Source organism: Populus trichocarpa, chromosome 5, assembly GCF_000002775.5.
Source record: "Populus trichocarpa isolate Nisqually-1 chromosome 5, P.trichocarpa_v4.1, whole genome shotgun sequence".
NCBI lineage: Eukaryota > Viridiplantae > Streptophyta > Magnoliopsida > Malpighiales > Salicaceae > Populus > Populus trichocarpa.
Window position 1 is genome coordinate 8,636,405 of NC_037289.2, and position 24,105 is coordinate 8,660,509.

The 24,105-nt window shown below is 33.5% G+C and overlaps 3 protein-coding genes across 4 annotated transcripts; all 3 read right to left on the reverse strand.

Moving 5' to 3' along the window:
* Positions 1-1,755: 1,755 nt before the first annotated feature.
* On the reverse strand, positions 1,756-6,063 carry LOC18099231 (uncharacterized). Of its 2 annotated transcripts, none has more exons than XM_024602409.2 (7): positions 5,754-6,059; positions 3,881-5,599; positions 3,736-3,790; positions 3,293-3,441; positions 3,092-3,178; positions 2,364-2,492; positions 1,756-2,165 (listed from the first exon to the last, which is right to left on the reverse strand). In XM_024602409.2, the coding sequence occupies exons 1-7, from the start codon at positions 5,862-5,864 to the stop codon at positions 1,995-1,997; spliced, it is 2,421 nt and encodes an 806-aa protein (XP_024458177.2). In that variant the 5' UTR covers positions 5,865-6,059; the 3' UTR covers positions 1,756-1,994. The 2 variants fall into 2 exon arrangements, 1 of the variants encoding a protein (XP_024458177.2); XR_002982083.2 differs by lacking the exon at positions 1,756-2,165 and adding an exon at positions 2,851-2,935 and having other exon boundaries at positions 5,754-6,063.
* Positions 6,064-6,813: 750 nt separating this feature from the next.
* Positions 6,814-8,788, reverse strand: LOC18099232 (agamous-like MADS-box protein TM6). The gene is made up of 7 exons (XM_024600333.2): positions 8,438-8,788; positions 8,238-8,304; positions 8,104-8,165; positions 7,841-7,940; positions 7,467-7,508; positions 7,348-7,392; positions 6,814-7,232 (listed from the first exon to the last, which is right to left on the reverse strand). Exons 1-7 carry the CDS (start codon positions 8,623-8,625, stop codon positions 7,047-7,049), a joined length of 690 nt encoding a protein of 229 aa, XP_024456101.2. The 5' UTR covers positions 8,626-8,788; the 3' UTR covers positions 6,814-7,046.
* Positions 8,789-18,713: 9,925 nt separating this feature from the next.
* LOC18099233 (probable methyltransferase PMT27) lies at positions 18,714-22,952 on the reverse strand. The gene is made up of 8 exons (XM_006383085.3): positions 21,300-22,952; positions 21,073-21,222; positions 20,403-20,673; positions 20,169-20,279; positions 19,921-20,095; positions 19,550-19,822; positions 19,238-19,432; positions 18,714-19,129 (listed from the first exon to the last, which is right to left on the reverse strand). Exons 1-8 carry the CDS (start codon positions 22,755-22,757, stop codon positions 18,913-18,915), a joined length of 2,850 nt encoding a protein of 949 aa, XP_006383147.1. The 5' UTR covers positions 22,758-22,952; the 3' UTR covers positions 18,714-18,912.
* Between the last annotated feature and the right edge of the window lie 1,153 nt (positions 22,953-24,105).

Below are 24,105 nucleotides of genomic sequence, written 5' to 3' on the forward strand. Positions count from 1 at the left end.
ATCTCATGGGCCCTGAAGTTAACGACCATGTAAGCCTTCAGTGGCCATCATATGAGCAACTGCAGGGCTCGAACCTGAGAACACAAAGAAAGCAAACTTCTTGATTCCAAGTTTTTACCACTAAACCACCACCTAGATGGTTACATCAAAAGTTTTTCATGAGTTGAGTAGATAGATGTTGTACAGTACAGAATTAGGTATTGTTGTTAAAATAGTAGGAATGGTTGGTTTACTTAAAAATATATTAAAATAATATTTTTTTAATTTTTAAAAAATATTTTTCCTATTAAAGTATCGAAATAATCTAAAATTATTAGTTTTTTTTTTTTTAAATTCAAAGATACACGGTTCCAACGCCCTTCTGCTTCACTTTTTAATTCCCATGTCACATGGGCGACCTTGTTGCTGTTGATAGCAGAGGCAACATGGATTAATGTTTGGTGGGTTATGATATTCTTGATTAACTTCCAAATTGATTTTAAGCACTTGGGTTTCCTTTAAACATAAACAAAAAATCTTGGTCCCATATTATTTGCTTTGAATTAAGGGAATAACAGAGTGGCAAAGGCTGCATGATCCAGATTAGTATTAGACCCAAAAATCAGTTCTCAATCACGACAAATTGCGTGGTGGTGGTGGAACCAAATGATATACGATGCAGTTGTTGCAAGAACTCTCAATGGTGGTGGATGGAATGGGAATCTGGGCCCCAATGCTGGTGAGTTATATATGATTGAAACTTTACATATTCAAAGCCACCACCAAGTTCAAAGAATCCTCCATTGCTGAACAATCTTATTACTATCTTGATTTTGGTTTTCAATTTCCAACATGTTTTCCCCTTGTTTAAGCCTGGAAGCAAGCTGGTACCTCTTGTAAGATAGGCTGGAATCTCGATTAATTTCCATGTCATGCGTTCGTGAGGTGAGTCATGTTTTCCCCACGTGACTACCAAGCAGATAATGACCAATGCTTGGTTCCAAGAGAATAACTAAGTGAAGGCAAAGTTTGAGTGTAATACAATCAAATAAGTAGCAGCTGGTGGGGGATCCTTTCATATTATAAATAAAATGGGTAATTGAGTCACATTTAGTGCTGGCTAACGTGAATTGCAAACAACTCTCAAGATAAATTTCATAAATTCTCACGCCTCTGGTTGCATCCAAAGAGGTAAGACAGTAACATAACATTATCCTAGTGATCTGTACTGGTTGGAAGGAACCCAAAAATGGTTTTAACACAAGCGATCGGTGGGTCAAAAAGGACAAGTTGACGGTCAGAGGCCACAGCTCTAGATCTTCCAAGTGGGAATCTACTGTGCGGGTGACCATCTAGTGCAGAGCAAGTGAATTATGGCATTAGGGTTACTTCCTAGTGTGCCTTGGTTTTGTACGTCAGTCTGGTGATGCCATTTCCCATCTGGTGAAAGTCAAATTTCACCAAACTGAGGTAAAAAGTACAGCTTCGAGTAAATGGGGACCTCTTATAATCATGTCAGTGCTTATCCATGTTTCCTTCATGCAATCAAAACTCCTTGTAATCGGACTGATGATGGCTACCAATCAAAACCATGTCTGAAACCAAAATTCAAAAGCAATCCGCAACCCCCACCCCAAGTCATGATTCTTTTTTAGTGGAGGGCCATAAAATACGATCACAAGACATATACAGTGCGCATATACGCAGATTAAAATAGTAACAGCAAGGAGAACCATTAGCATCAGCACTAACTGCCCCCGCATTGCAAGGCTAAAGTTGACGAGAATTGGCACTTTCATCCAGCCATTTTACTTTCTAATTTTGGTATCCACAACTATTCATATACATAACATGGTTATCTGTAAATTATCTCTACAGCAGGACATTGTCTAAACATTATATGGTTGGATAATACAAATGCTAGCAACAAGGGATGCACTACAGTTAAACTTTTTTTATGCCCTAAGAAGCTCAAGATGGAAAAATGAAGGAACCTGGTGGTGACTTTTCTCAGGTCATGGAACCCCTTCTGACCATTCAAACTTGAAATCAGTTTCTCGGTGGTTTACCCCTTTATCTGACCATTTAGATTTGAAATTGTTTTCTTTGTGGTTTTTGATGACACTCACCAGATGCCGCTTCACCGATTTGCTATTCACTTCAAAGACAAATGCCATTTCCCTAATCTGAAGATTCAACAATTTCAATGTTATTAGTTATCTTGCACACGAATAACAAATCCAAGCAAGAAATACAATAGCTTCAGGATGCAAGAACAAGGTAAATTCAATGAAACATATAAATGACAATAAGACAGTAAAACCACTCAAAATAGTTTCAAACTTATCAGACTTGAATACATGGGGAGTGCAGAAGCTGCCTACCTCAATCAAACTACTTGATCTCAGTCCCCTACTCTGTCCAGAAGCAAGTTCTTTGCCATTCAAAAACATTGGACTCTTACCAAGATTCTTCAAAAAGAAAGAACCATCTCCTTCCATCTTTATGAGTGCCTGATAAATGAGAGATAATCAGTTATACTTGCATGAAAATCAGAGCATGGGATCTTAAGAAGCTAAAAAGGCTTCAGATGAAAACAAATATAAGCAGTGAATATTTATCAAAAGAAAAAAATTATCTACTTCAAGTTTTATAAAAATGTCAGCTAGAGACAGGGTTATAGAGCTAATAACATCTGAATTTCGTCCAAATATTTATCATCTTTGAATTATAAATTGCTCATCGGGTGAGGAAAACAATGACCAGGATCCTTTGCCAAGCTCAAAGATTGTGAGATAACACAAATTCAATTCCCCACAGATTTTTTTTCCCAGATGAATTTTTGTATTCCTTTATTGCTACTCTTTTCACCTCTTCTTTATGTCCTCTTCAGTTCCATGTTCCCTTGAGTTTTATATAGTGATGTTCAGATATGCAGCCTCGCAGACCATGATATCTACATAAAAAATTTATGACTCCTACAAGTTGTTATCTGTAAATTAAAGAGAGTTCCCTCAAGTAAAAAAGAACAGCATACACTCAAGGTCTGGTAACCAGCTGTAAATTCAAATCAGTAAAGAATAGAATCAAAGAAAACTCAGAGAAATCTCACCTGCCGTCTTGATATTTTGTTGGCAGGCCCTTCTCTACCCAAATCAATATCAACATCCATATCCTCTGTCGCTCTGCCAAGCATAACCTACACATGAGCAGGAGGTTCATAAGAACAAGAGAGTTATCCTACAAGCAAATAAATGATCAGACCCAGACATGTGATGTAGAAAAAGAAAAGGTCAACATTGATTTAACATACCTCAGTGTCCTTGATATAATGCTTCAAATGGCGCCCGTACAAGACAGCAAGTGCTCCTCGAGATGCAATGGCTCGTTGCATAGAAGACTGAGCACACTGTTCCAACCTTATAATTGCCCTCATTGCATCTTCATTCTGATATCTTGAGACTAGAAAGTTCAATTTAACAGAAATCAGCTCAAAGTTACTTCAAAAAACAGTTACAATAGCAGAGTTATCTCAATTGTCCAACTAAAGAATCAAAATGTCTTGTTTAATCCTAAACTGATGTTATCCACCGGATTCAATTAATTAGCAATCACCACAGCAATTTAAAAAGTTACTGAGGTTAGTGTGCAAGTATTTATAACTAAGCGTGTGATTCTTTGGTCAGTAGAGTTTGCACAATCAAGTAACACAAGAAGCAAAAATTGATGCACAACAAGCAAATGTTGGTGCCTGACCTTCGTGATTAAAAAATGAATCTGAATCATCCGGGCATAGATCCATTTCAAGTATCTGAAAGGAGACAAAAAATATAAGAGAAATTTAGGAAATGTATTTAAACAGAATTCTTAAAAGGCCATCAATTAACAGAATCTATTTTACCATGGCTTCAATGTCTGAAAAGCAGGGAACATCATCATCACTCCCGGATTCTTCCTGATTTGATGTTGAGGGTACTGAAATAACTTTTATAGGCAAACTTAATTTTTCATCTAATGACCCAAACTTTGGCAGTCCCACTGTGGAAGGAGTAGGAGTTCCCAAGGCTACTCTGCCCTCGCTTGGTTCTACATGGGCTGTGATTACTGGTCTAGAAATTAAAGCAAGAGACTCGCATTTGGCACCACTGCAAACAGGTTGGTGTCTTGGACTGGTTACTGGCAACATACTGCCCCCTACCATCTGCGGAGAAGTAAGACATTGAGCAGGAATTCCTTCTTTCTTCAGCAAGATTATCTCTTGTTTGCAATCCTTTTTATCAAGGCTCGAGGAAGGCAGGTTGTGAGTCAGGTTAGAAATTTGTTCCATTATGGGAGAAGAAATTGTTTTACCTATGAAAACATCATCATTGCATGGGATTTCAAAGTCTTCCATATTCAACGTGCACTCCATCTCTCCAACATTTTCTTCAGCGGACAAAACTTTTGGTGCTGATGTAGATGGTGGTGCGTTCATTTCTGACACAAAATTAATATCCTGCTTACCACCAACAGAATGCGATTCCTCTGCAACAACCTCTAACTCTGCAGGGCATGCACCATCAGGTATTCCGAGGCTTGTATCTGAAGCTAACATCACTGGATCTTTAACATCAGGCACATCACCCTGAACATCATTAGGAGAACTCACCAAAAGTGAAGTAGTAATGCTATCATAACAAGCTTTATCTATAGCATCTTTCCCGTTAACATCGATAAAAAGTGGCTCATTGTCATTTGGAAAGTTCAAGAGCGAGTCTGAAATATCTGGAAAATCAAATTCTGAAATTGCAGTTGACCTATCACGTACATCAAATACAGGTTCATCACGCAACTCTACTCTGGAGTGATCAACCTCAACTCCCACCAAACTCATTTTATACCCATTTACATCATCATGATTTACAATCAAATCCCCTTCACTTTGACCTTTACCATTCACACTAGCTGGCATTTTAGGTGCAGAAACATCCTCCATCCCTTTCCATAATGGCACCCTTGGTGCCAAAGACTCAATTCGCCCTGCATGAATCAAAGCATCACTTTCTGGCACACCACATGGCCCAGGTTCCTCACTTCTCTCAGAATCTCGAAATTCAACGAATCCATCTTCAACATCCTGCACATCCTGCACATCCCTTTGCACATTTTCTCTCTCAAAACACACATCCCCTTCCCCACCTTCATTTCCCCCAACAAATCCAAAACGCACTCGATCATCCTCTCCAAACCCGCCATTCCCACCAAATCCAACACCCCCTTCAAAAGAACCACCATCCAGCGAATCAAGAAAACAAAAATCACCACACCCTCCAACACCACGCTTCCGCAATTTCTTCCTCGTTGCATAATACAATTGCCGAACACATTCAAATTTTCTTTTCACAGAATCACTCTCTTTCAAAGCAGCACCAAATTTATTATTATTACTGCTACTAGTAATAGTATTTACTTTGGAAAAGGACAAATTAGAAAGTTGTAACTCTACCATTCGACCAGACGCTTCAGCCGAAACATCATCATCATACAGTAAAGAATGCCAGCGATCACTCAATTCACGCAAACTAAATTTCCTCGAAAATCTCACCGCCCCTTTCGCCAGCGCTTCCAACGAAGCACCTGCCTTTAATCAACAAAACAAAAAAAACAATCAAATTTATAAACGATTTTGATAGCTAGGGTTTGGTGTGAATTTGATAAATGGGAAAATGAAATCTAAGTTTAGAGAAAATGAGAATTGTGGAATGTGATTGAGAGAAAAGAGGAATTGAATTTACCTCGATAGCGTTTTTCAACAAGAGGTCGTCTTCGGGGATCCACGGAGGAGGAGGAGGAATTGAAGTGGTGGTAGTAACACTAGTAGTGGCAGTAGCAGAAATTGCTGCCATAAATATGTAGTGTTTAACGTGTTGGAAGAGATTTGACTTCTTCGGAGAGTGGAATTGAAGGATTTGAATTGTGATTTTTATGGGAATTGGAATTTGGAGTGGATTTTCTTTCTTTATTTTATTTTATGGTTTCTGTTTCTGATAGGGATTCTGGTGTAGTGCCCAGTGAGAGTGAGGAGTGAAATTAAAAAACGCGGGTAACGTTTCTGTGCATATCCGTTAGGATATTAACTTACGGCTTTGGGAAACAATCGTTCGTTTAAACGACGCATATGACAATGAGATTTAAAAAACAATAAAATATAATATAATCAGTGATATTTTATTAAATATTTTATATTTATTTTAAAAAATAAATGCCATTAAAATAAAAAAATTATATATAAAAATATTTTTATGGTGAGATATGTATTTTATTTTCTCTATATTTTTTAATATTTACTAGAATTATCTTCTTTTTATTTAAGAAAATAGAACAAACTATTTTTTAAAATTCAAAATTTCCATGATTTACTTATAACTATTTAATCTTTTACGGTGGAAATTAATTGTGTGGTGAAAAATACTTGTATAAAATATTATTGAATTTTCATTTTGTTTTATGTTAGTGATAAACAGAATCACTTGACAAGAAAATACTTTTTAAGAGTATAAAATATATTAAAATATTTAACAATCTTATATTATATGATAACCATAATATCTTCAGGGTTTAAAAGTTTAAAGAAGTTGTTAAAATATATTAAAATAATTATTTTTATTTTAAAAAAATTATTTTTACACCATTACATCAAAATAATTCAAAATACTAAAAAAAATTAATTTAAAACAAAATAATAATAAAAAATTAAAATTTTTTAAAAATACTTTTAAAATATAAAAATAAATAATCACACAAAATAAAGAGTTTTTTCTGCCATCTCCAGTAACAGTGCACAAAATTCCCAGATTCTCCAAATGGCCATTTGCACTCAGTTGCTCAAATCACAGTCTAACAAGTTTACCAACACATTATCCTGATGCACCAAATTACAATCTATATAAGCATAAATATAGTTTGATTATATCTGCAGTGGACTGTAATCAGTCCACCTCACTACGTTCTTCATTATTCAATATCAGAGATAGCATCTCTAATTATCACGAGAGCACTTAGATTAGATGTCTGAAGACTAGGACCACTCAAGGAAGACGGAGGTCATGGGGTCCAAACCCACCAGCAAGGTGAAGATTAGGATGGTGGTGGTGGTGCCCCTGGTGCAGGCGGAATGCATAGAGGTTGGAAGCCCCATTTACAAGAGCAGCAGCAGATTCATAATCTCCTTCACTGTCCACTAATCCATATCGTGGATCCTCCATTTTTGCTTCCTTGAATTCCAAAAGAAAACCATACAAAAAAAGAAGAAATTCTCTGGTTTAATCCATCTGTTTATTCTAAGTTGAAAAGTTAATGAAAACAAGACATGAAAGTTTACATTCTTACATATTCCATCCAGAGGTTTCCATGTCTCTCCTCCAAACTCCTTACCTGCAATTTATATATAACAAGAGTGATTTGTTCTGCGTTCATGAAATTGAAAACGCATTTTATATATCACTAACCTTCTTTTTATAGGTTTCGGTTTGTGTTTTGATAACATGGTACTGTAAACAATCAAAGAATGTTGAAATTGTTAGTATAAACTGTTAATTTGACAAGGCATGTTCCTAAAATATGAAATGAGTGCAAGGGCATGCATGCACCCAGCATCCAGTTCATGAAAGCCCATAACGCAAAAATAAAGAAGCATAATTAAGTTCGAAGGTGTATAAATTTTCCTTAAAACAATAATTAAATTTTCCTTTGAGCCAACAAATGTTAAGATCATAATTAATTAATATTTTTTATTAATAAATGTCCACAAAATTAACAAGAAGCCCAAATCACTTTTAGGAATTAGGAAAAAGCCCCAAATCAAATCCAGCATCTGACATACCTTCCTGCCACGGACACCATTCAAGGCTTCAGTCATATTTTGCTCAAGAACGCGCAGATGATCAATGCTCAATTCATTAAGGTCCTCTCCTATCCTCTGCCTGTTAAAACCAACACCTTAATTAGCAGCTCCACTTCACAAATATTCCCCTAATTAAAAAGAAATAAACTAAAACCACAACCACAACCACAACCATATACAAACATACATACATACGTACGTACATGTATGGATCATCAAGGTTCTTTCTTTTTCAAAGTTACCTGATTTCTTTTTTCAGCTTATGATTGATATCTTTCAGCTTCCGCAATTGCTCTTGCATTTTCTGCAAACCTCACAAACAAAATGCTTTGAATATAGATCAAACATTAGAAGAAAGGCAGAAAGAGATGTTAACCTCGTATTGAGCGCTCCACAGATCTATGCCTAAAGCCTTCTGATATTGATCGTAGATCTTCTTTGTCCTGGTCATAATAATAAAACCAACACGTACAGTTCCATTATTAAGGTTTCATATAGCTGCATCAACGAAGACAGAGAGAGACAAGAAAAAAAAAAGAAGAAATACTTTGAGAGAAACATATAATGTACACGTACGTTGTGGAGGGGCTAATGTACTCATGGAATTTGTTAGTGTTGGAGAACATGATAAGAGAGACCTTAGCATCACAAAGAACAGTGAGTTCCTGGGCTTTCTTGAAAATACCATTTCTTCTTTTTGAGTAGGTGACTTGCCTGTTAGTGGGGTTTTCAATCTTTTTGATCTCAATCTTTCCACGACCCATAGTTTTCCTTTACTTTTTTTCTGAAAGCTGTAGCAGTAAATAAAATGTTGAGGGAGAGAGAGACAACAACGGTGTCTTGCACAGTGGCTTCTTGAAGGGAAAGAGAAGAAGATGAAAGGAAGAGAAGTGATTAAGTGAAGTTTCTAAACAAGGAAAGGGAGATGGAAAGTTGATTGTTGCGTAACTTAGAATGTCTGTGGTTTCTGAGGGTAGTTTGAAATACTGGGAAGTTCATCGACCTTGACAGGACATGAAAGCAATTTACTGATAAGACCTTTCCTTAAACCTCCTCTTCCATAACTGTGTTAAGGACGCTTAGTTGATATTGATAATCCTTCATAATTTGGAGCAAAGCTCTCCCCTCTGTTGGTTTGGTCTTGTTTATGAAGCACTTGTTTGCCAGTGGTATATTTATGTTTTTAGAAACTTTTTAATTTTTTCTAGTTTTAAATTAATTTTTTTAATGTGTTTTTGTATTGTTTTAATTTGTTAATGTTAAAAATAAAATTTAAAAAATAAAATAAAAATTATTTTAATATTTTTCCATAAAAAAATAGTTTTTTAAAAAATTTATAACTCCTTCAAACCAGCTCTAAAAATACATAAAAGTTATTTGGACCAAATTAATTTAAGAATCGATTAGAGAAAAATCATCTTCTTTTTATTAATTTGACAAAATTATCTACACCATAAATAAATATGCGATATATTCTAATATTTTTAAGCTTTTAAAAAACTTTTGAAATTTTTTTGTTGTGTTTTTAGAGTGAAAAATAAATTTTAAAAAATAAAAAAATTATTTTAATATATTTATAAATAAAAATAATTTTAAAAAACAATATTTATTATACTCTCAAACAAGCTATTATCGTCAACAGAAATGAGAGGCATTTGACCTTGGTAAATAATGTGTTTAGAGGCAAGGAAAATGTATCCATGAATCCAAATCTGATTATATATAAATATATTGTTGTTGTTTCTTCTTAATTAAACAATGAATCTTTTAAAATAAATCTTCAATTTACTTTTTTATTATTTAAATTTAATTGTATATCATACTTATAATAAAATTCAATATTTGTATGGACCTTATATTAATATTTGCATTGCATATTGGTTATCAAACTATAATGTAATTTTAAAACGTTATATATATATTTTATTAATGGGAAATCATTGAAGCTGCGCCGCAAGTGTGAAGGAAAATATTTGTCCTCTTCTCTGAACCGATTAATACGGGATGAAGATGTAAGAAAATTAGCAAGTCCCAAACATTAATGATAAAACAAATTCAGTAACTACAAAAGGTATAGGCTTGGATCAATGTGGCCAAACAAGTTTCTTCTTTTCTTTAATTTCTCGAGTTAAAATCTTGAAATTAGATCTTTTGAGAAAGAAACTTATTCTTTATTGGCCTCCAAACTCTAGCATAAAACTAGTTATATGACCCGCGCGATGCCGCGGGTCAATTTTTTTACATAAAAAATATTAAAAAACGCTAAGATCTAAATGTGTTAGGTTTTTTTGCAAAACTATAACCAAGAGTCTCGGGTTTGGCTGCAACGTCTGACCTAAGAGTGATATTCATAATATTAATAATAGCATTAAACTTGCATGATCCAAGTTTAAATAGGTCTAGCTGTAATACCAGACCCAATAGTCTTGGATGTGGGTCTGACTGTAAGGTCGTGTCATAAAAGTGTGATAATTAAATAGATTAATTAAAAAAACAAAGAAAAAAAACTAACAGGAAGAAAAAAACTAATGAAGAAAAAAAATCTGAATTAACTGGGTTAACCCGTCAAACCTGAGATCCGTGTCATGAAAGTCTGAAAACTAAATAGAAAAAAAATTTAATATCAACAAACTAAATAAAAAAATTAATTAAAAAAAAGAGAAGACATCAGCCTTTTCACCGTGGACTGCACTGTACAGTCCACCGTGAAAGGCATAAAAAGAAAAAATAAAGCAAAAAAAAATAAAAATAAAGGCATCAGCCTTTTCACCGTGGACTGCATACAATATAAAAAGATAAAATCGGAAGAACAAAAATAATGAGGAAAAAGAAAAACAATCTGAATCAACAGGGTTAACCCACCAAATCAGGTTAACCCGTCACACCTAGGATTCGTGTCATGAAAGTGTGATAGCTAAATAGAAAAAAGATTTAAATAAAAATAGGAAAAAAATTAAAAAAAATTAAAAAAAAAAAGACAGCTCAGCGTTTCACTGTGCAGTGCACAGTGAAACGCTGAGCACTTTTAGTATATGTTATAATTATAATATAATAATAATAATAATTATTATTATTATTATATAAGTAAAAAAAAGATTAATTAAAAAGGACAAAGCAAAGAGAAAAAAAACCTACAGGAAGAAAAAAAACTAATGAAGAAAAAGAAAAAAAAATCTGAATCAACTGGGTTAACTCATCAAACCTGGGATTCATGTCATGAAAGTCTGATAATTAAACAGAAAAAATTTAATATTAAAAAACTAAATTAAAAAAAAAAAGATAAAAAGACAAAAAAAAAAAACTAAAGGCATCAGCTTTAGTGCAGTCCACAGTGAAAGACTTAAAAAGGAAAAGAAAAAAAAAACAAAGGCATACGCCACGGGTTATTTTTTTTCCTTGCATAAAAAACATCAAAAAATGCTAAGATCTAAGAGTGTTAGGTCTTCAGCAAAGATATACCCAAGAGTCTTTGGTATAGCTGCAACGCTTGATCCAAGAGTAATATTTATAATATTAATAATAATATTAAACTTACATGACTCAAGTTTAGTTGAGTCTAGTTGCAACAGCGGACCTAATAGCCTTGGATGTGGGTCTGGCTGCAAGGTCGTGTCATAAAAGTGTGATAATTAAATAGATTAATTAAAAAGAAAAAAACAAAGAAAAAAAAACCAACAGGAAGAAAAAACTAATGAAGAAAAAGAAAAAAAATCTGAATTAACTGGGTTAACCCTTCAAATCAGGTTAACTCGTCAAACCTGAGATTCGCGTCATGAAAGTTTGATAACTAAATAGAAAAAAGAATTTACGGGTTAACTCAGAATTAACTGGGTTAACCTGTCAAGCCCGGGAGACGTGTCATGAAAGTCTGATAATTAAATAGAAAGAAATTTAACATTAACAAACTAAACTAAACAAAAAAATTAATTAAAAAGAGAAAAAAATTTCGGGTTAACTCGTAAAACCAGTTTAACCCGTCAAACTCGGGATCCGTGTCATGAAAGTCTGATAACTAAATAAAATAAAATTTAACATTAACAAACTAAATTAAACAAAAAAAATTCATTAAAAGAAAAAAAACACAAAGAAAAAAACAAAAAAAAAGCCATAAAGGCATAAAAAAAGGAAAAAGAATGAAAAAAAATAAAAACAAAAAAAATGAGCAGTTTATAATTATAATATAATATAATATAATAATAATAATAATTATTATATTATTATAATATATAAGTGAATGAAAATAAAAGGCGTGAGGAAGCTTACTAGTTACATGACCCGTGCGATGCCGCGGGTCATTTTTTTTGCATAAAAAATATAAAAAAAATTAAGATTTAAAAGTGTTAGGTCTTTCTACAAAGTTATACTCAAGAGTCTTGGATTTTGCTGCAACGCCTGACCTAAGAGTAATATTTATAATATTAATAATAACATTAAACTTGCATGACCCAAGTTTATGTGAGTTTCACTGCAATACCAGATCCAATAGCCTTGCATGCAGGTCTGGCTGCAAGGTCGTGTCATAAAAGTGTGATAATTAAATAGATTAATTAAATAGAAAAAAACTAATGAAGAAAAAGAAAAAAAAAATCTGAATTAACTGGGTTAACCCTTCAAAGCAGGTTAACTCGTCAAACCTTGGATTCGTGTCGTGAAAAATTGATAACTAAATAGAAAAAAAAAATTGGCGGGTTACCCAGAATTAATTGGGTTAACCCGTCAAACCAGGTTAACCCGTCAAACCCGGAATCTGTGTCATGAAAGTTTGATAACTGAATAGAAAAAAATTGAACATTAACAAACTAAATTAAACGAAAAAAATTACTTAAAAAGGAAAAAACCAAGACAAACAAAAGGCATCAGCCTTTTCACTACGGATTGCATTGTGCAATCCACAGTCAAAGGTATAAAAACAAAAAAAAAAGCAAAAAGAAAAAAAAATTCTTCAATTAGCCAAACCTAAGATAACTAAATAGAAAAAAGACATCAACCAATAACTAAATAGAAAAAAAATCATATTAATGAACTAAATTAAATAAAAAAAATATTAATTCAAAAGAAAAAGTAACAGAAAAAAAAACTTATAAGAATGCATAAGCCGTCAAACCTAAAATCCGTGTCATGAAAGTTTGATAACTAAATAGAAAAACATTTAATATCAACAAACTAAATAAAAAAATTAATTAAAAAGAAAAAAAAGAAGACATAAGCCTTTTCACCGTGGACTGCACTGTGCAGTCCACAGTGAAAGGCATAAAAAGAAAAAAAAAAAGAAAAAAAAAAACTAAAGGCATCAGCCTTTTCACTGTGGACTGCATACAATATTAAAAGATGAAATCGGAAGAAAAAAACTAATGAGAAAAAAGAAAAAAAAATTGAATCAGCTGAGTTAACTCGCCAAATCAGGTTAACTCGTCAAACCTGAGATTCGTGTCATGAAAGTGTGATAACTAAATAGAAAAAAGATTTAATATTAATGAACTAAATTAAAAAAAAAGATTAATTAAAAAGGAAAAAAGCAAAGAGAAAAAAACATACAGGAAGAAAAAAACTATTGAAGAAAAAGAAAAAAAATATGAATCAACTGGGTTAAACCATCAAACCTGAGATCTGTGTCATGAAAGCCTAATAATTAAACAGAAAAACTTAATATTAAGAAACTATAGACAAAAAAAAATAAACTAAAGGCATAAGTTTTTTTTACTGTGGACTGCACCGTGCAGTTCACAGTAAAAGGCTTAGAAAGGAAAAGAAAAAGGAAAAAAAAAAAAACAAAGTCATACGCCATGGGTTAATTTTCTTTTCTTGCATAAAAATATATAAAAAAGCTAAGATCTAAGAGTGTTAGGTCTTTCTGCAAAGATATACCCAAAATCCTTGGGTCTAGCTGCAACGCTTGACCCAAGAATAATATTTATAATATTAATAATAATATTAAACTTACATTACTTAAGTTTAAGTGAGCCTGACTGCAACACTGAACCCAAGAGCATTGGATGTGGCTCTGACTATAAGGTCGTGTCATAAAAGTGTGATAATTAAATAGATTAATTAAAAAGAAAAAAACAAAGAAAAAAAACCAATAGGAAGAAAAAAACTAATGAAGAAAAAGAAAAAAATCTGAATTAACTGGGTTAACTCTTCAAACCAGGTTAACCCTTCAAACCAGGTTAACCCGTCAAACCTGAGATTCGCGTCATGAAAGTTTGATAACTAAATAGAAAAACAAATTGACGGGTTTACCCAGAATTAACTGGGTTAACCCATCAAACCAAGTTAACCCGTCAAACCTAGAATACGTGTCATGAAAGTCTGATAATTAAATAAAAAGAAATTTAACAATAACAAATCTAACTAAACGAAAAAATACATTTTCAAAACAAAATTTACTAATACAAATTTCACAATTCATTTAAATATTTCACAACAAGAAGGAATATTCCACATGCATGTCTAAGTGAAAATGTCACTCAAAAGATCACTGTCGTGGACAAGGAAAACAATTGAAGTTGAAAAAAGTGGCACGAAAGATACAGCAAGAATAAGGGAAAAGACTCGTTCAAGGCAATGAAGGGAAGGCATGCTCAGGGTTTCATGAGTACTATCAGTCTTCTTTTTTCTAGAATTAAGGGCCCCATTGAGCAATAATATAAGATCGATGCAAATGTTGTAAAAACAAAAATGATATTCAAAGTATAGGATATTAAAAGATAATAGAAAACTGGTTATTATGGTATGTTCTAAGAACAACAAAAAATTTACAATAAGATGTAAGCATAGGAGGATCATTATTTATGTCCCATAACACATTCCAGGCTAGTGGAGGATTGGGCTGGTATTTTTAGGATATTTGAAAGTATAATAGCAGTTGTTTTTAAAATATTTTTTTGTTTGGAATCGTATTAAAATGATACCTTTTATTTTTAAAAAATTATTTTTAATATTAGCACATCAAAATAACGATTTGAAAATACAAAAAAATAATTTGAAGAAAAAATAAAATTAATTTTTTTAAAAAAATACTTTTAAAACGCTGGAAATTACCACTCTTTACCTGTTTGAGATTGTGGTAGCGGTGACGGTTTAAAGTGTTTTTCGCTTAAAAATACATCAAAATAAAGTTTTTTTTTTTAAAATCATTCTTAACATCAGCACATCAAAACTATTTAAAATATTATAGTATGTTTGATTTAAATAAATGTTTAGTAAAACTGTAGTTAAAAATATTTCTAAAAAAAGTAAATAATAAGTGTTTCTTTAAAATTACGGTTGAAGTTGTTGCATGTTAAACTACTAAAAAGAACAACTAATTTATTTATCAATTTGCATGTTAACAATGCTTTTTTATAATTTGTGGTCAAAACACAATAAATTATATCGTAGTAGCTTCTGTGGTTGTAATTTGAAAAGAATAATTTTTAAAAATTCACTTTTACTTTTGATTGGGCTAGGTAAAATATATGTTAAGATAAAAATGTGGTTTGAATTGTTGTTTGACCAAAAACATGTTATAATATGTTTGATTAAAATTTTGGTTGAAATTGACGTTGTACATAAAATGACCAAATAAAACACAAATTTCTCTCTTATTTTTAAAATAGCAAAATTAATAAATAATACAAACAATAATCTGTATTAAAAAAGTTGAAGATCGAAGAAGATTGAAGGCAAGTAAATCTGATGGATGGATTCCTAGCTATTGTGGCCTTGTTTTTGTGGATTGATTTTTTTTTCTTGTTTTTTGAGACATATGGGAACCAAGGCTAGAAGGTTTGGAAGACCAGAGCTCATTACACAAGAAAGAAAGAAAAAAAGAAAGAAAGAAAGAAAGAGAAAAGGGAGGTTGAATGAAAGATAACCTCAGGTTATTTTGATCACTTTCTATAATGGTTTTTTTTTTCTTTTCAAAAATTAACAGTGGAGAGACAACTGTGTTTTCAAATCAACTTTAAAAGCATGTGTTAGTTGCTTCTTGTGAACTTGAGATTGAATCATGAATATAATTGGGCCTCACATTTTAAAAGTGTGGTTGAAAGTTTAACCAAATAATAATTTCTTGTGGTTTCTTTAAAACACACCAGCTACCTAAAAACAAACACCCTCTAATAGGTTGAATCAAATAAAAAATTAAGCAAAATAGAAAGGTCTCCATCTAGGTAAGCGACTAACAACTTATATCAAGGCCAAGAACCCAAAATCTGAAGAAAAAAAATCAGATTAGATTAAATAAGATAAAACTTAACAAAAAAAAAAAGACTACAACGATATTTGAATAAAAGCATGATATATCCTTTCATCCCATGTTTTTTAACCAGTGGATAAGAAACTTACCTAGCTGCAAAATTGAAAGACTGAAGTACTGATAGAATTAGTGGGTAGGGGGGAATTGACAGAGATTAGAGGAATGGTGAATTAAGGGGGAGAAGAAAACTCAAGACCTAATTCAGGTTGAGGAATTAGGGATCGAACTAAATAAGAAAAGAAGAAGAAAATCATGGCTTTGTAGGGCACCTGCTGTGGTGATTTGTGGAACTTTTAAGGGAAAAAACAATTTGACATCACACCTTTAATGGTATATAGAGATAGGACATATTAAATAAATATAGGTAACATTAATATATATATATATATATATATATATATATATATATATATATTATGCTATAAAATGTTCAAATTTCATTGATGATGCAAAATGAGATTAATTAATAGTGATATAATGTTTATCAATAATTGCTTTGTTAAATTTTAGAGATGCAAATGCTATATTGTCATAGAAAAAAGATGTTAATTCAGCAACGTTTTTTGGGTGAGTCACTAAGCAAATCTCCATAAAGGACGAAACACTTATTGTCACCAATGCATTTGATATTTAGAGACGAACAAGTTTGTCACTAAACAACCAAATCCTATAATGGTAAAAATATTTCGTCACCTTAAGTTTGCTCCCTAAAGATTATCAGTTCAAGTCTCATAAATCTCAGGGCCACTTCTAGACTTACATGGTCGTTAATTTCAGGGCTCGTGAGATTAGTTGAGGTACGCACAAGCTGACTCGGACATCCACATTAATAATAATAATAATAATAAATATTTCGTAACTATAGATGAATCTTAGTTGTGACAACCTATTTTTCATCACCGACTATGAGACTTTTTGTCATGAAACTTTTCTTTCTATTTTATCAACGAGTAAAAAAGATTGGTATCTAATATTTTGCGATATTAATGTGTCATGATATTCCTTTTGTCTTTGAAAAACACCTCTGATATCATATTTAATTATGATAATTTCATAATTGTCATAAATTAACTGTATTATGACGAAGAAAATCCATCATCATAAAAAACACTAATATATATATATATATATATATATATATATTTTTAATATACTTTAGGTAAAATACTGTAACATAACAGTCTACAATTAATAACCCAATTTTTTTTAAAAAAATTCATCCTCAAACTTTTTTTTTTAAATTATAGAATTCCATGTCCAAATTAATGATCAATTTATTAGAGTTTATTAAAGAAAAAAAATCAATTAAAGATGAATAAAGTAAAAAATAAGAAAAAATCTCATTGCTAATCTCAAATTCGCTAGAAATAGTTTTATTTAGTCCACATATTTTCCTTTCTCTTACTCTGCAATCCCTACAGTTTTTACATATTTAATTTTGATCTAAAAATTTATTTTCTTTACATTTCAATCTTCAAGTTTCAGAGAGGAACAAGTTGTCTGAAAGTAGCAAAAAGAAAAAGAAAGTTGACAAACGATATTTTTCAACAACAAAACTCATCTTTTCTTGTGTCAATGAGTTCTATTAGATGAGAGGTTTTGATGGTAATGGTTTTTTTTTTTTTTCTATAAAATGCATGACAAGGTAAATCAAGTTCAATTTAGATTTTTTGATTAAGTTCATTTTTATTTTTTTTGGAGTGATTTTGAGGTGTTTTGGGGTTGGTAAGTGATTTATGGAGAATTTTACAATGTGTTTAAGAAAAAAAATGATTTAAAATTGAGTTTTTGAGGTTCAAAAATAAAAAAATAAAAAAAAAATATAACAATAAATGACAGGTTACCTGCCACTACAGGTGACTTGTCACCTGCTTAATTAATTAAAAAATAGATAATATATCGTCTACTCCAGTTGTTAATTGTTAATGCACCGACGAAGAGTTGGGGGGGGGGGGGATTATGGAAGATTTGGGATCATAAGATCATTTTGTGGTTCATACGAATCATATTTTATACACGAAGAGAATATTGTCTTCCTAAGAAGTTGGTGTACATTGCCCAATATTGATGTGTTTCTGCAAGCATCATGCGAATTATTTACCAAATTGGAGTTCCCATGAGTTCTTATTAGCATTATGAATGCAGCTCATTAATTTCAGTTGCTGATGTTGAATGATTCTGTGGCAATTCTGTGATGGATACATTGGCTTTGCATCGCAAGAGTTCTTCCTATCCACGGGATTTTTCCTATATGTACGAGGGAGAGTGCACTGGCACTGGAGAAGGTTTAGTGGCAGTTTTCATTTTGAATCAATAATAGATTCCTACTAAAACAATATAGCGATTAAAAATTGGATGACAAAACTGTGTTATCATGGTGTTGGCTGGATCAAAGTGAACTCTATTAGTCATAGGTCCCTATTACGCACACGCAATCCCTGGTAGTCTGTGTCAATTTATCTGTTAACCTCCATGAGTATCACAATGAACTGCTAAGTGGTGAAGGAGGGCTTTTAGGGTTAGCGAACAGGTGAGATCCCAGATTTATGGATGCAGACAAGTTAGTGAGTTATGAGCGACAAACTTTCTGATGCCAAATTTCTCCCCTCGGGATACTTTGATTCTATGCAGTGATTGTAGTACTGATAGGTTTACTTGACAATAACAAATACATTAACCTAGCTGTATTTCAAAAGAAGATTTTACATTTTAAAGAAAGAAAAGTTCTACAGTAAGCTGCCATTTGCAAGTCAATAAACTGTTAAGAAGGGGCAGCACAAGATTATGAGCCAGATGCTGTTTCTCTTCTTGATCAGGAGAGAGCTGCATATGTCTGTGGTCGCCAGTCGCCCTTTTGTGCGCTGAGTAAACCTTCTTGGTCTTTGGAGAAGGTTAGATGAACCTCCCAATGCAGAGACTTCAACAAGTTCTCAACTTCCCCGATTGCGCTTGACTCATCTCGAACAATCAATTTACCTCCAGGTCTCACGATTCTATCAACCTCTGCCAATAGAGGAGCAAGTTGGCACCTGTAAAAACCACAACACTATTTGGTCATCAAGCTCTCAGGAAGGAGAAAGTGAATCGTACATGGAAAATGAAGGGTACTAATCCAATGAGATCTCATGTAGATTTACCTCTTTTTCAGCTTTGAGAAGAGATGATCAGCATGTAGAAGGTCGTAAGTTCGAGGGTATGAGCTGAAGGATTCACACCAATCATGGTATATCCCAAAAAGACCTCGCTCATATATTATCGGAAGAGTATCTGGGGAGTCTGTGTTCACGACATTGAACACCCAGATCTTCAGGTCCTTGAGAGCTGCTGCAAACCTGGAGGCATAAAGCATGTATTTTGCATCAATACCATGTGAAAAGTATGCTTTTTAATCGGAAGATTCCATCTCGCAAGTGACATTAGCAACAACAATGGAAAATAAATATCGTTACCCTCCATAAACAGCTCTCATGTCCATTACATTTCTCACATTCGACCAGCTGATACCCAATGCCTTCATGTATGAGTTGCTCACCACATGCTTCCAATGTTCATAATCTGTAGCAAAATCTTGAGGAGCTGGCTTACCATAGATCCCCATCTGGGAGCTGTTTAGCCAATAAGGAGGTGTTTGTAGTCTTTGAGGCCAGTCCTCTGGCCATTTAGCCCCCCTCTCAGTTTTAGAAACAGGCACCCGGTGCATGCATGCCTGCAGAGGTACATACCTGAAAATGCAATACCAGAATGACCATAATTTCAGTTAGCTATTGCAAAGCCATTTCCAATTGTTAGAGCCATCTGGAGTGGTTGAGAGAAAACTGACCAGGCAGCATTTGCGTCGTCGTCACTTTTACACATTGGGGGACTGTTTTTCTTTCTTTGATCGTAGCAATTATTTGTGGTAGGTTTGCGGTAGATGGCAGCACCAATACCGTTAAGTTTGTCGTTCTGGATAGTCACAAGCTCCCAACACATAGATGCCGTCAATGCAGACATAGCTAGAAAAATAACAAGAGATCAGGTTGAGGTAAGTTTATAAATTGTTCAAAAGATCAGTTCTCGGTATCCAACCTTGCCATATCTCCACATCTTCTGGAAGCTTTTGGTAAACAGGAGTTGCTGACCACACAAAGTAACCTCCAGGTCGGAGAACGCGATTCAATTCCAAAAGCAGCTTGCCACCTGAACAAGTACACAAACCTCTTTAGCAAGGCAGATTACAAGAAATATGCTCTTCATGCTGTTTGTTCAACTGGAATCATAATTTATACGGGACTCAAACTGGAGATGTGAATGAGTTGTGACCTTCTGCGTGCCAAGGGACTCTACAACGTGCACAGTGGATGAGATCGAAGACCCTACTAGGGAATGGGAGACGCTGAGAACCCATGACAGCAGATATGGCAGGTATTCCTCTTTCAAGGGCAAATTGAACTTGAGCTTCATGTTCATCCTTGGGTGCAAATGACATTGTAAGAACATCCCTTTCAAAAATATAACCACCAAAGCTTGCAACTCCACACCCAACATCCAGTATCACACGAGTGTGTTTTCCCCATTTAATTTTAGGCACTGCCTGCACCACCAACATTGGATAAAAATGAGAATTCATGCAACGGAAACGGGGCAATATGGATGGCAAGTATCCCCACTTGACGAGGATATTTTCTTCAAGAGCATAGCTAAATAATGTATGAGCCTGAATGCTCGCATCGCTTCAATGATGACATTTATTAGTTTTATTTATTGATTCATAGCTGTATGGTATTTTATTGCATCGAGACCAAGCCTTACTTTCTAGTATTTAGTGAACCTTGGACACTCTGCCAATAAAAGCAATAATTACTTCAGCATTACTCTTGGTAAATATCCACCCTACCACCTCTAATAGAATTCAAACGGCATAGAAATATTCCTTAAGGACCCCACTAACACAATGCATCATGTAAGAATTTGAATTATGGGATTAGTTTACCTGTTGAACAAAATCAATGTAGTGAAGAGCTCCATGTATGAACTGAGTTCCACCACCAGGGAAGGTCAAGAACTCCCCAGTAACCTTAATCCAGTTTTGATGACCCTTGACCTCTGCCAATTTTGTATGAGGTACATTGTGATACCATATCTACAAGACCAAACACTAAACAAAGTTACAAGACCACAAAATCATCCTAATCTAACCATAAAGCTTCAATGATATACCTTGTCTCTACTTTGAGGCCATGTTATGGGTCTTTTGTACCCTTCAGAAGGTGGGACCAAACAAGTGGGTCCAACCTCAGGACAGTGTCTCTCTCTATGCTCAAAGTGCCCGGTTGTATGTAATTGTCTTAAGGCCTTTTCGTTATCCAAACAAGGTATATAATCAGGACCTGCAGTGACATTACAGAGTTGCCATGTGTACCCATACATACTATCATTACCGTCCGATTCCTCCTTCCTTCTCTCCTTTTGATTCTCTGACTCTGCTGCTTGAGTTGACCATGACTTCTTTGACTCCTTTGATTCTTTTGGTATTCCTGGGTTCTCGCTGCCTGGAAATGCTGACTCGCCAGAGCTTGAGTCCTGCTTGGTTTCTTGGTTTGTGTTGCTATCAACCTGAGATTCTTTTTCGGCTTCTTGATGATGTGATGTTTGTTGTTGTTGTTGTTGTTGCTGCATTCTCTTTTTTTTATCTTCTTCAGATACCTCATTCTGGGATTCTTGAGAAGAATTCTGAACTCCAGCATCTTCTTGTCTTTGCTCTTGCTGTTGCTCTTCATATGATTTCTCATTTTGATTAGAGTCTTGAGTGTTTTCATTGAGTCCACTATTCTCTTGTTGTTGTCGTTGTTGTTGGTCTTCGTATGATTTCTCATTTTGATTAGATTCTTGATCGTTTTGGTTGAGTCCAGTACTCTCTTGTTGTTGTTGGTCTTTTTTTGATTCTGGGTTCTGAGAATCCTGTAAATCCTTACTACTGTTTGCAACATCTTGTTGTTGTAGTTGTTGCCGCTTCTGATCTTGTCCTTCATTCTGATTTGTAGAAGCTTCTGAACTACTATCATCAGTTTCAGGTACTGTAATTTGCTCTTGTTCTTGATTAGCGTTTGTTTCTTGTTCTAGATTGGCGTTTGTTTCCTGGCTACCTTCAGATTGAGAACTTTCTTGAGTGGTTTGATCAGGTGTTTGGTTTTGAGTGTCTGAACTTTCTTCAGATATCTGATTTTGTCTTTCTTCCTGTTGCTGCTGCTCCTCGCCAGATCCTTCTCCCTTTAAATCCTGTGATGAGCTCTCTTGATCAGCCTTACTATCACCATCATCTATTTGTTTTCCGTCCTTACTTTCTTCTTTATTGTCATTGTCATTATTGCTTTTAGGCTCATCGGATTTGATAGCATCATCAGGAAGATCTCCTGGATTGTCTTCATAAATAGGCGTATCCTTTTTGTTACTGGATTCAGTGTTTTCTACCTCAGTGGAGGAAGAAACATCCACGTCTGCGGCAATGTTGGTGGTGGTGGATTTGGTGGCGTGATTGGTGGTTTGTGGAGTAACCTTTGAATTGGAATTTAGCATCCAAACACCTATAACACATAATGCTATGAAGGCTATGGTGGTTATTGTTGATGTGTAAGAACTTGAGGAGGAATTACGCTTGCTGCTGCGTGGCCTAGCCATTTCTTTTTAGGTTTTGAACTATGTTAGCATGAGAATGTGGAAGAAATACAATTGTTTAGAATGGAATGTGAGATATTAAAGCGAAGGAGAGGTTTCAGCTATGCTTGTGAAGAAACATTCTAAGGTAGAATGCATCTAAGATCCAAGAGAGTCGGAGAAGGGAATTTGTTATAGTGCGGAGAAAGTAGCAAAACAAGAGCTGAGAATCATGAGCCCAATATCATGATGCTTGGGTAGCATTTGTAGTGGGATATCTGGATAATAAAAAAAAAGTTGCAACAACAATAAATAAATAAAAAATTTATAACATAAAAAAATAATAATTCAAGCCCATTTAGGTTAGGATATCAAATTTGCGACTTGATTGTAATAACTTTATTGAAAATAAACTAAATAAAACTATAAAATTCAATTATAAAATAACTCAATGTTCAAAAGTAAAACCAGAAAAAAATTAATTAAAAAAATCAACAAAACAAATCCATATTAACTCGAGTTAACCTGGTAACCTTGTGACCATGAGCACAAAATTGAGATAACTCTATAGGAAGGAAAGTGTGAGAAAAAAAAGCACAAAAATTAATTCCTAATAAATTAAATATTAAAAGATGAAAATGAATTTTTTTTAAAAAAAAAGGATAATAAAAAGATTAAAGTTAACTCATGTTAACTTTCGAAATCCATGAGCATAGAATTAATGTTGTAGAAGGCAAACACTAAGAATTAACGAAGCAAAATTATAAATCAATAAAATGCTAGGGAATTAAATTTTTTTAAAAAAAGCAATAAAAAAAGCTCTAAAACAAAAGAAATAACAATAAAAAGAATGGTAACTAAATTTGATATAAAAATAATTTGAAATCAAATGTTAAGGGATGAAATTAAAAAATAAATTCAATTAGAAAAGGGATAAAAACAAAAAAAATCAAAAGAAAGAGAGCCAAATTTAATATAAAAATTAAATGAAACCAAATAATAAGGGATAAAATTGAAGAAAAAATCAATAAAAAAATACTAAAAATAGCAATCAAAATAATATGGATTAAATTTGATACAAAAAAAAACTAAAATGACACATTTACTTTTAGCAAGGCTAAGAGAGAGAAAAGAGGGAGGAGGGAAAAAAATCCATTAGAACTCAACCACTACTTTGCCGCCAACACGCGTGGCACCACTACAAAGACCACAATGAGCCGCTTCCAATGCCGCCCTGTAATTTGAATATGAAACGACGCCACACACGCTGCTCAAAAGACACAAGTGTCATTTACTCGCTGGCACATGTTTCACACACGCCAACAACTTTTTTTAATTAATAAAAAGATTAAATCACCCTGATCCAACATGT

What these genes read in the sequence shown, in the direction of transcription:
- LOC18099232 (XM_024600333.2), bottom strand. Translation starts at nt 8,625, where the DNA reads ATGGGTCGTGGAAAGATTGAGATCAAAAAGATTGAAAACCCCACTAAC. An exon ending in ATGGTGTCCGTGGCAGGAAG is followed by an intron (nt 7,509 to 7,840) that starts GTATGTCAGATG and finishes GATTGTTTACAG; the next exon opens with TACCATGTTATCAAAACACA. An exon ending in GAAACCTCTGGATGGAATAT is followed by an intron (nt 7,233 to 7,347) that starts GTAAGAATGTAA and finishes TTGGAATTCAAG; the next exon opens with GAAGCAAAAATGGAGGATCC.
- LOC18099233 (XM_006383085.3), bottom strand. Translation starts at nt 22,757, where the DNA reads ATGGCTAGGCCACGCAGCAGCAAGCGTAATTCCTCCTCAAGTTCTTAC. An exon ending in ACATTGATTTTGTTCAACAG is followed by an intron (nt 20,674 to 21,072) that starts GTAAACTAATCC and finishes TTGGTGGTGCAG; the next exon opens with GCAGTGCCTAAAATTAAATG. An exon ending in GACGACGCAAATGCTGCCTG is followed by an intron (nt 19,823 to 19,920) that starts GTCAGTTTTCTC and finishes TTGCATTTTCAG; the next exon opens with GTATGTACCTCTGCAGGCAT.
- LOC18099231 (XM_024602409.2), bottom strand. Translation starts at nt 5,864, where the DNA reads ATGGCAGCAATTTCTGCTACTGCCACTACTAGTGTTACTACCACCACT. An exon ending in TTTCAGACATTGAAGCCATG is followed by an intron (nt 3,791 to 3,880) that starts GTAAAATAGATT and finishes GTCTCCTTTCAG; the next exon opens with ATACTTGAAATGGATCTATG. An exon ending in GATCAAGTAGTTTGATTGAG is followed by an intron (nt 2,166 to 2,363) that starts GTAGGCAGCTTC and finishes TTGAATCTTCAG; the next exon opens with ATTAGGGAAATGGCATTTGT.